At 40.2% G+C, this 11,178-nt stretch overlaps 1 protein-coding gene across 1 annotated transcript in view; it reads left to right on the forward strand.

The window, feature by feature from the left end:
• Window positions 1–11,178, forward strand: part of TENM3 (teneurin transmembrane protein 3) — a 477,022-nt gene that overhangs the window by 265,653 nt on the left and 200,191 nt on the right. The window contains exon 3 of the mRNA XM_015426968.1: window positions 274–511. Within this exon, the coding sequence (XP_015282454.1) occupies window positions 274–511 (238 nt within the window). The remainder of the gene's footprint in view (window positions 1–273; window positions 512–11,178) is intronic.

Below are 11,178 nucleotides of genomic sequence, written 5' to 3' on the forward strand. Positions count from 1 at the left end.
AGGATCTGTCAGATACTGTTTTCTGTAGGTGTTAATAAAACCAGATTTTTTAAAATAAAAAAAACTGAAACAAATTAAAAACAAAAAGCAGTCGTACCATCTGTTGTATATTAATTAGATCAAGGGTAAATTCACTCTTGAAGAATGTCATTGAAGCCAGCTAATAGAATAATATGCAAATATATTAGATGATGGGATGTCATTTCAGTTTCTGCTTAGCTCCAGCAAAGGTGAGGATGATGTATAACAAACTTTAATTTTCTTTCTTCTCAGAGCAACCTCCAAATAACCAAGGCCAGTCGACCCTGCAACATTTGCCACCTTCTCACAAGCAGCATTCAGCACAGCATCACCCATCTATCACCTCCCTTAACAGAAACTCACTGACAAATAGGAGGAACCAGAGTCCGGCCCCGCCGGCTGCTTTGCCCGCCGAGCTGCAAACCACACCCGAGTCGGTCCAGCTGCAGGACAGCTGGGTCCTTGGCAGTAATGTGCCACTGGAAAGCAGGTAATCCTTTAGGACCTTGTAAGACTGTAGTTATGCACAACATATATAAGAAGCCTGACTATATAGCATATATAGCGATTCTTTCTTTGCTGCCCTTTTCTTCTGTTAGGAAGATTGTAAGCTGTGGAACTTTTAACTCAGTGTGGCCAATATTGGAATGGTCATCTTATCCCAAAGCTCACATTGTTAACGTCATTTCCCTCAAGAGGGTTTTCTCTCTCTAATACATGTGTTATACATGTTCATTGTACTTCAGAGATGTGGACGTAAGCAATTTCTCTCTTAAAAATTATAATTAGTGCTGTTATCAGAAGCAATTGCTCATTTTCAGCAAACAGATAAGAATTAGCAAGAGCATGATCACATGGCTACCAGAGAAGCTTTTCAGCAAAATAGATGTTTCCATAAAGCAACATGTGAGGGTCATGAATTTCTCAAGTTTTCTCATTTGGTAACAGCATGGAAACAAAGTAAATACATAGCAGTTTCATGCTACAAGGCAGCACTCAATTTCTTTTTTAAAAAATTGTGCTAATTTACAAGTTACTGCAGAATTTATATACATTCAGATACATGTTTTATGTAAACAAATGCCACTTATCACAGAGCAGGGTTTATCCATGATAATAGTCACGGTACAATTAATCAACACAATTTCTTCATCTATTTAGGATTTATTTGTATTTAAAGAATTTTCCAATTGATATAGCAAACTGAATCTGCATAATTGGTTTGTGCTTGTAACTTTTTAAAAGGATGTACCCTTTGTCAATAATAGTTAATATTTTAGAATACATCAAGTCTGTTCTTCAAAATGTTGAGCATTACACGCTTACAATATAACGAATGTTAGCCAAAAATTGGGGATTGCTAGTTCTGGTGAAAGCAAGGTACTGCATCCTTCATTTCAGTCTTAGGATTTCATGCCCCTTATGTATATGTAGGACTATGATGCATACAAGGATCTCCCAGGCACACAGTTTCCATTTCCGTTAATACTGTCTGTGCATATGTCCGTTTTGTAGTGTCAGTCTAAGTATGTTATATATCACATTAGAGAAGTTTCTCTTTTTTAATCTGACATTTACTGTGCAACAACATTGCAGAACAACACATTGTACTTACATGAAGCATCAATAATGTTCAGGCCAGGTTTTTAATAAACCAGCAGGATATTGGTAAGCAGTTATCTTCCTTAAATAGTTGATCTATGACATTCTTGTGGTTGAAATGGGTTACACGAAATTACATTTCATTTGGAAGCCAGGTACAAGAATACCCCAAATTCCCTTATGCTGAATCAGACCACTTGGTCTATCACAGTCAGTATTGTCTACTTTAAATCACAGAACATCTCAGAGTCTGTGAGTCTTTCACATCCCCTGCTACCTGATCTTTTAAATTGGAGATGCCAGGAATTAAACTTAAGAACTTCAGCACACAAATACAGTGAGTCATAGCCCCCAATTTTAGATCGTCACCAAAGTATTCCTCAACATCCACTTAATCGAAAGTATGCTTGTGAATCCTTTAGCCAAGCTTCGTTGCCAAAGTTGTAGGGTTAGAAAATCGATATTAAAACTAGAAATCTAAATGAAGGTGTTCTATTTTCTATTTTACATATACTGTGCAAATATTAACAAAATGTCACTATTCAGGATTGGGGGTAAAAGGATGAGTGTCCTTGCTGCAGTGCATGGACAGTGTTAGGTTAAAGGAACCTGATGTGTGCCTCCAAATAGGTCTCCAAATGAGTGAGAAGTTTTCCAAAAAGTTCCAGAGCTGGCTTTCTCAGCCCATTGCGAGTAAAAGATCAAAGCAGCATTCCATTAATATCTCTTGCCAACCAGATGCTCTTTTTAAAAAACTGCAAATCCGAAGTTGCTTTGGAACACTTCCTAACTCAAAAAAATAAGCTTCATTGCTTAAAAACCCATTCTGTAATACATACAGCCCTCTTGTGTTTTCTTTAATAGTCTCACTCGGACATTTTGGGTCCCCATTGGGGAGAAAGGTGGAGTGTAAATGAGATAAATAAACCACTGAGATGAAGAACCAACAACACACACACACGCCATTTTGTTAACGGAATCAAGAGCCTGTTCTTGGGTTAATATTCAAGTGTATAAAAGCTAAATCTCTACTTCTCAGTCTTACTATTTCTTATATGATTATTATTTGTATTATTTGTAAATACTTTGTATTTAGATGACCTTTCATTCCTCCATGATTGTCCATTAGAGGTAGATGTTTGTCTTCGTTTAAGCATAGACTGACTGACAATATAGAAAGCAGCATACAACTGCTGTTACATGTACAGCATACAATTGCATTAATATCCTGAGCATGTGAAGGTTCTGACTTGACTCACATAGATCAGCTGATTACCATCTATGTAGTAACTTCTACGGAAAATGTTTTCATAACCCTAGGTTTTGGTTGTATGGTCCCTGGTTTGCAAGGAGCTATAGCCATAAGATAAGATAAAAAATAAGACCATAACTGGCAGTGCCTACTCAGCTGTTCATGGTTGCAAACAACTAGTATCCTAAACAGTGCAAAAGGGAAAGAAATATGAGCAGCTGCCTTTTCTTCCTTTCTGTGTAATGTTTGAAGTGAGGGCAGCTCCCTTTTTTCCTGATCCCTGAAAATGGCAGGAGTTACTGTTACTGCTACTTCAGGGTGGGGGAAAGTGGATGGGCTCTTCCTTTAAGAACCCCTGGGGAGTCACCTAACTTTGCTTAAGCAGCAGGACTTTTTGTATTGTTGGATAAATTAATAATATGTGGACTCACAGAAAATTGGGTATCTTTCTGCCTCTTTTTTGTTATCAGGCATTATGTTCATTTTGGAAATGTGTTTCTAGATGCATGGGGGGTTCCCTTCACTTTTTGCATGGATAGTTATTTTGTGTTCTTGCTGCAGCTAGCGTTTGTCAATACAGATAATAGGAAACTCTGTTGCAGCTGATTAAAAAGACAAACTGTATGAGGGCTGGTCAATACCTTCCAGCAGGGATTCCCAGCCTTACTAAATAACTGCTTCTCTTTCTTGTAATTCAGTGGGGAAGTGAAACTGCCACTTTCCCTGAACAAGTGGTCCTCAATGCTCCCTTTAAATGGCAATAGTCAGAGTCGTAGAGATAAATATATTTTTCTCTTTTCAAGGCCATAATAAGATTTCCTCAATTCCTTCCTTTTTCAGCCTTCTGTGTATCTAAAACAGTCATGAAATCCTTTTTGGTATTTTTATGGCAACTAGCAGTATCCAGTTCTTCCTTAGATTTCTACACACACTGTCTCGCATTGTGATTACCTATTGAAATGCCAGTCATACATGGCCCTAGGTCTTACAGACAGTAGACCTGCGTCTTGATTTAATCTATACAAAGAATCCAGTTCCCTGCCTATAGAAAACTAAATGTCAAAAGGAAGGGTCTTCTATGTGACACACTAGTTTTCTATGCACATGGAAGTATTTTGAATGGTGAAGCATTCCGGCATAAGCGCTGACTTGCAATTGGAAATAGTACAATGCTGACATAAGGCTGATGAGACATGTTCCATTTGCTGTAAAGACCTGGTCTAAACACACATCTTTCTGGTGAACAGTTTACAAATGAGGCTTAAATAGTTTGGTATTTATCTAATGGATGTTAACAGGCTAGCTTATTTGTGGCCCCTTAATAAAAGAAGTAACTTTTTCCCCACCATTGAGAACAATTGAGGGGATAGGGGCAACCTGTTTGAGGGCCCGTAGAATTGGACCCCCTGGTCCAATGCTCTTGAAACTAGGTTGGTTTCTTGGGGAGAGGCTCCAGCAGCTACCCTGCAAGTTTGGAGTCTCTCCCTCAAGCCCCCTCCCCTCTAGCCCCCAGAATATACCCTATGTTTTCGCCATTGACTTCAATGGCCCATAGGATATAATAGGTCTGAAATTGACATTTGGCTGGCCAAAAGACTCCCCAATGGCTGGTACTGATGAAACTGACATGCGGGAGTCTTACGGCCAGCCAAATGATTCTGCCCGATTCCGCCGAATCTGAATGGGCCGAATTTATTTATTTTTTGCACACCCCTAAACCAGGTGTTTGGACGAATTCTTACTTAGGTACTGATACCTCACTAGTTAATGTTTCTGTGGTGTTGGAAAGATTGAAGGTCAAAGAAGACAGGGACAGCAAAGGATGAGATGGTTAGACAGTGTCATAGATGCAACGAACATGAAATTGAGCCAACTTCAGAAGACGGCGGAAGACAGGAGGGCCTGGCGGGAGATGGTCCATGGGGTCGTGAAGAGTCGGACTCGACTGTGCGACTGAACAAAAAGTGTTTATATTGTGGCTTAGATCTAAGAAGAAACCTAGTTAATTACTTGTGAAAATCTACAGTTGCTTTTTATTACTATATATTGTATTATATATTGTGGTCAGCCTTATATTGGAGGATGATAGGTCTTTTAAAATGCATTTGTTTTGTTCGTCTCCCTGTCCCTAAGAAACCTCCACCTGCTGAGCTGAAGTAACTGTTCTAAGCATGAAGTAGGAAATTTTATGTTTTAAGAAAGATAGTACGTTCATTAAGATCTAGGCCCTGGTCTTTGTGGCTCCAGGCATTTGCTATCATTCTTGCCTACTTCAGGACCTTGTTGCTGGCAAGTGTGTTACACCCTGGGTCTGTTGGGTAGGCAACTTAAGCAGCAAAAAGCTTTTTAATCACATTGTGTGTAAGATCCTTCTGCTGGTTTTAAAAGCTGAACTATGCTTACAAATATGTTTCCCTTTTGTCTATCCTGCATGTCCCTTCCCTCCACTGTCATCTGCCTGCCTGTTATCCTTCCCAGAAGTCCTGATCCTGTCTGCCCACCTGGCCTGGGCAGATTTCCTATCTACCTCCTTGTCTATCTCATGTTTCAAACCCAAACTTGTTGTCCTCTTTATTTTCCATATATTATCTTCCCCCCCCCCACACATCTCTGAAAACTCAAAGCAATTGGCTTTACCATCCTTATTACAGCCTGTGCTTGGCTTATCATTGTACCGCCACATAATAGTTGGAGAACTGAGGTAGTGTGAACATCATTGGAAAAGACGGTTGCCTAAGCTGTTTTAGAAACAATCTTGCTCTCGCTTTTATTAACTCTGTTCCAATGTTTTATTAATATGTTCTAATGTTTTAGGAGGATTTTAAATTATTATTTTATATTATGTTTATGATTATTTATGTAATTCTATGTGAGCCGCCCTGAGCCCGTCTCGGCGGGGAGGGCGGGATATAAATAGAATAAAATAAATAAATAAATTTCTTAAATGGAGATCAAAAAAAAAGTAGGGAAAACCATGCATTGCAGCATTTATGAACAGATGTTCATAAATGCAAGTACATGAACCTGACAGATTCATAGCAAAACAGTATTATCATTCTTTCCTAATGTGGGTAGCCAATCCTTTCCTATACAGAGGCCATTTATTTGTTAGTTATTTTATCTGTAATATAGATGAAGCATCCCTGATTTAGGGGGCATTATTCACACATACATACATGTTGTTGTATTTATAGTGTTATCCTAAGCAAGTTTGCAGTAAACCCATTGACTTCACTGTATTTAGAAGGATATAATTCTGCTTAGGATAGCTCTATCAGTTATTGAAAGAGGTCAGTTGACTGTACAGGAAATAAATGAGTGGCACCTCTCAGTGATTTCCATCTGAATATGTGAACAGTTTTGTGGGGAATGGAAGGGAAGGTGATTGTAAGCTGCTCCGAGACTCCTTCGGGTAGTGAAGGGCAGGGTATAAAACCAACTCTTCTTCATTGGTGAATATTGTGTTTGAAGTGATGTCAGTTAATATAAAAGCTTGATGATCAGCATATAATGTTGAGTGGGTCTCAGAACAAATAAATAATCATAGGTTTCCGAGTTGCCTTTAAGCCACCTTGAGCCAAGAGAAAATGTGGGGTATAAATATTTTAATAATAAATAACCAACCACATGTCTTGCTCAAGACTTATAAAGCCATCTCTTACATTATCAGCAGCTGTTTACATTAGTGGGATTTTGACATTAAGCCCTCAGATTTTATAAGTATTGGTAATAGGGAAGAGCATGAATTGACTCACAAGCCAAAATTCAGCACGATCTTAGGCCAGTTTGGAGGCCCCAACCCAATGTTTGGGGAAGGCGCCTTCCTTGAACATTTACTGTACTTTTGTCCAGTTTGGTTCGGCTGTTCAGGGCTGTTTAATCCTAACAGGTGAGTGGTGCAGGGTCCGCAGCTGAGCTGTTAAGTTTAAATGGCTGTGAGCGATTTCACTGGTGGACTTTGCTTTCCCCTGTTTAAAAGTGGGGGGAAGCAAAACTGACTAGTAAAATGGCTACCAGCCATTTAAATGGGCAGATCCACCACAGGTTTAAATGGCTGTGAGCCATTTCATTGGTCGGTTTCGCTTCCTCCTACTACCAGCCATTTAAACCTAACAGCAGGGTGCATTTGGAGAGGGGGGAAGCTCCCAGCCATTTAACCCTTCTCAAGCAATCCTCCCTCTTTCTCCTGGCCACAGTGAAAGGGAGAACTGAACTTGCTGGACCAGCTCAGTTCGGGTGGGGGCCTTTTGGTTCGGTTCAGGATTAGGTTTGGGGGCTGCCCCAAACCGGGTCTTTTAGGTTCATGTCAATCCCTAATTGCTACCATAGAACTAGGCAATTAATTTTTGCAAGAGTTTTACAGATACCGTGAACTGCCAAAAAGACAAATAAGTGAATTCTAGATCAAATCAAATCAAACCTGAACTCTCCCTAGAAGCTAAAATGACTAGACTGAGGCTATTGTACTTTGTTCTCATTATGAGAAGACAGGAGTTACTAGAAAAGATAATAATGCAAGAAACAGTTGAAAGGAGCAGGGAAAGAAAAAAAGGAAGACCCAATATGTGATGGATTGACTCAGTCAAGGAAGCCACAGCCCTCAGTTTGCAAGGCATGAGCAAGGCTGTTCTTGGATATTTTGGAGGTTGTTAATTCATAGAGTTGCCACAGGTTGGAATTGACTTGATGGCACTTAGAGAGAGAGAGAGAGAGAGAGAGAGAGAGAGAGAGAGAGTTCTCTGACATCACAGCCTATCAGCCAGTGGCATCAAGAGAAGCAAGTAAATTATCAGGACGTTGGGGGGAGGCTTGAAAGCTTTAATACTATCAGGCTAATACACATTACACAGTATAATAAATCTGTATTAAAAGAAATATCTTTGTCTCCTATTAGATGACTTTATTTTATGACGTTCTTAGTTGGTATTGTGAAGTGGTGAATAGTGTGTTTAGTGTGTTAAACAATTTATGCTAGTGTTCTGTAATGCTGCACTAGAGGAGGGAAGAACACAGAATCCAGAGTAGTTTGCTAATGTTGTATTGTCTCTTTTCTCTGGATTCTGCTATAATTAAACAGTTAGAAACATGACATTGTATTTAATTATCTCTTAATTTTATTACATTGGGAGGAAAGTATTGAAGAAATAATTAATGGTAGGCCAATATTTCAGCACATTAAATCATTTAATTAACATGCTAATAGTTTAGAAGGTGAAATTTGATCAAAAGTGTTTGCCGATTAACTACAATTTCCTAAGCCATGAGCAAAGTAGACCAAGGGGCGTGAAAGCTTGGGAGCTGTTCAGGCTTGATGAAGCATTTGTGCTAGTGGACAATTATGTGTTTTTATGAGTGGGATTTCCAATGGAAAGACTGCCTTTAATATTGATTAAGCCTCTACGAAAACAGGCATTAATCTTTTATAGGAGGGTTTGAATACATTTACCTGAAGGTTTGATGCTCTGCAGAAATACAATGTGGTGGAAAGAGTATGGTACATATATGTATTTCTTCAAGTGTGAAAGGGCCAGATAGGTCACATTAAAAATAACAATGGGAAATATTTTTCCTTTCTAGTTCATGATCTACTTCTGCTTCTCAGTTAAATTTGCAAGGGTTGGGTTCATTTTAACACATGCATTTTAACACATGCATTCAGCATCATTCCAGGGAGTCAGCCGTGTTGACCTGAAGCAGTAGAACAAATTTAGAGACCAGTGGCACCTTTAAGACCAATAAAGGTTTGTTCAAGGTATGAGCTTTCATGTGCGTGCACATTTTTTCAAACACAGTGGAATGGGAGGTAAGGTTCAAACAAGCCAATTAAGTTTGAACCTTACCTCCCATTCCATTGTATTTGAAAAAGTGTGCATGCACACGAAAGCTCATACCTTGAATAAACCTTTGTTGGTCCTAAAGGTGCCACTGGACTCTAAATTTGTTCTAAAGCACAAACAGTTCAGGAGCATCTTCATAACATTATGTAGTGCCAGGTTCAGAGGGATGCCTGCTGACAAATAGTCTGCCAGAAGATGCAAAAGGCATTGGCCACTCAATAAATAATTAGTCATTTAGTGATTCATTCTACTATCTATCTTATTTTAGAATCCTTTTGAACTTTTCAGGAAAACAGAGATTGCCAAATCCCATGCACCAGGTGCCTATAAATTTAATTATTACACCTATTGTTTTCAGCAGTTATTTTACTGTAGTGTCTCTTTGTGATCCTCAGTAGATGTACAAAGCTTATTTACAGGAGATGATCCCTGTAAGAAAATTTTGATGCCTTATATAAAAATCCATGTGCATGAAGTTCATATAACTGCTTCTTTATATGTTAACATATTCAGAGATGCCAGATTTCTTAGCCAGTTGCCTTCTATATTGGCTCCAATATTGAATTACTGGGAGCTTTTTAAAATAATAATGAAATTATAAGAAATTGGGAAGAAGTTAGGTTTTGTCTAGAGGTTAACTTTTTGTTATGGCAATGACAACCAGAGTTACCCCATATATACTACAGTACTGTTGTCTTAGGTTTAATAAAATTATGAGAAACTGTAAATGGTTTAGAATTAGGATTCATATCAATAACTTGAAGATATGATCATTAAAATACAAAACCCTGAAGGCTAAAAAAGTGAGTCTGTTTTGTAAATTCTGGGCAGACTTCCTTGAGTCAAAGAAAATTTATCAAGGCCTGCAGTAAAAAAAAGAGGTTGATACTAAAAAGCACTTTGGGTATGAAGTATAATAAAATATAGTAAAGATAGTAAAAATTACTTTCTCTTGATAATTAAGCCCATTAAGTCTTGATAATTAAGCCAACAGCATACTTTTTGATACCTTCACACTGGTTTCTTGGAAGAATCTTCCATCTTGTTTTTATCACGTTTTCCAGGATCTGCAGGCCATAATATTTGGAGTCCATATTCTGAGAGAACTCCAGAATAGTATCCAGGGGTCGTTTCGTAGAAAAAGAGCTAGGGGAACTCATTAGCATAACTCATTAGCATATGCCACACCCCCTGACATCACTGGAAGTGTGTCATAAGGCCACACCCCCTGACATCACCAGAAGTGTGTCATAAGGCCACACACCCCGCCCCCAACAGTCCCGGCCGCTGCCGCCGGCCTTGCAGCTCCACTGCCGAGCCCCATGAGGGGCCCGGTGGTGGACCTGCAAGGCCGGCGGGAGTGCAAGGAAGCCCCGCGAAGGCCCTCCCTGGCCCCAGGCAGGCAGGGGTGGGGAGAGGCAGGGAGGAAGCAACTTACCCTCCCTCTTCTCCTGCCTCCTCCTGGCTGAATGAGGGCCGGAAGCGGAGTGGCCGGAAGCATATAGGCAGTTCACAACATTATCCAACAGATTTATATCCAATTTCTGGTTGAAATCCAGCAGCTGTTGCGCTGCATAGTCTGCTAACATTGTCATAATTGCTGGCATAGGTTAACAAAATGGACCCCTAAGCCTCATTGGCTCGTGAGGGCATCAGTCTTTTCTCCTCCTCCCCTTCTGAGCACGCGCCCGGGGTTTTTGGAAGCCACGCTCATCCACGGCTTCCCCCCCTCCCTTCTTCTTCCCCCTTGTTGCTCTCACACAGACCTTAGTTGCGACAAAAGGAACTAGAAGTGGGTGGTGGTGGGAAGAGAGTATGTGTGTATCTGTGAGTGTAGAATTAGGAGGGAAGGCCAGAAGTCAACGCTCTCTCTGATTGGTCGAGATAAACTGCCTGTCTCGCTTAATCACATCTACCTCTGCCTCCTCCCCCACCCTCTTCCTCGAGTCCTTGACATTGAAACACAAAGGCTATACAGCTTAGCCAACAAATCTTGCTCCCCTCTGAACTTTGAGATTCCCCTCACAGTAGGCCTCATGGCCCCATACCTATCTAATATACAAGCAGCACAACAGCACAGAGCCTTTTCACTAGCAAGATTCAATGCACTACCATCAGCAGTCTTGCATGGGAGATATAATAATACTAGCAGTAAAGCCCATTGTGAAAGCAATACAACGAGATCTAGAAAGAGGCTCTGGGGCAGTGCTCTGGCTTTGGGCAAACAGTGTCAATTTGCTGTGGTGACCTCAGCAGGGTATAATGACAGAGTCCACTGTTTTCTCCAGAGGGACTGATCTCTGCTACCTGAGGAGCAGTTGTAATTGTGAGTGATCTGTAGCCCTCACCTGGAGATTGGCAGCAATTGTTACCCAGGACAAAATGGCTGGTGTGGAGGGTGTAGTCTATGGCATTCTACCTGTCTGAGGTCCCACCCCTCCGCAAACCCCACCCCACAAATCCCCA

Source organism: Gekko japonicus, unplaced genomic scaffold (genome assembly GCF_001447785.1).
Source record: "Gekko japonicus isolate JY-2015 unplaced genomic scaffold, Gekko_japonicus_V1.1 scaffold185, whole genome shotgun sequence".
Lineage (NCBI taxonomy): Eukaryota > Metazoa > Chordata > Lepidosauria > Squamata > Gekkonidae > Gekko > Gekko japonicus.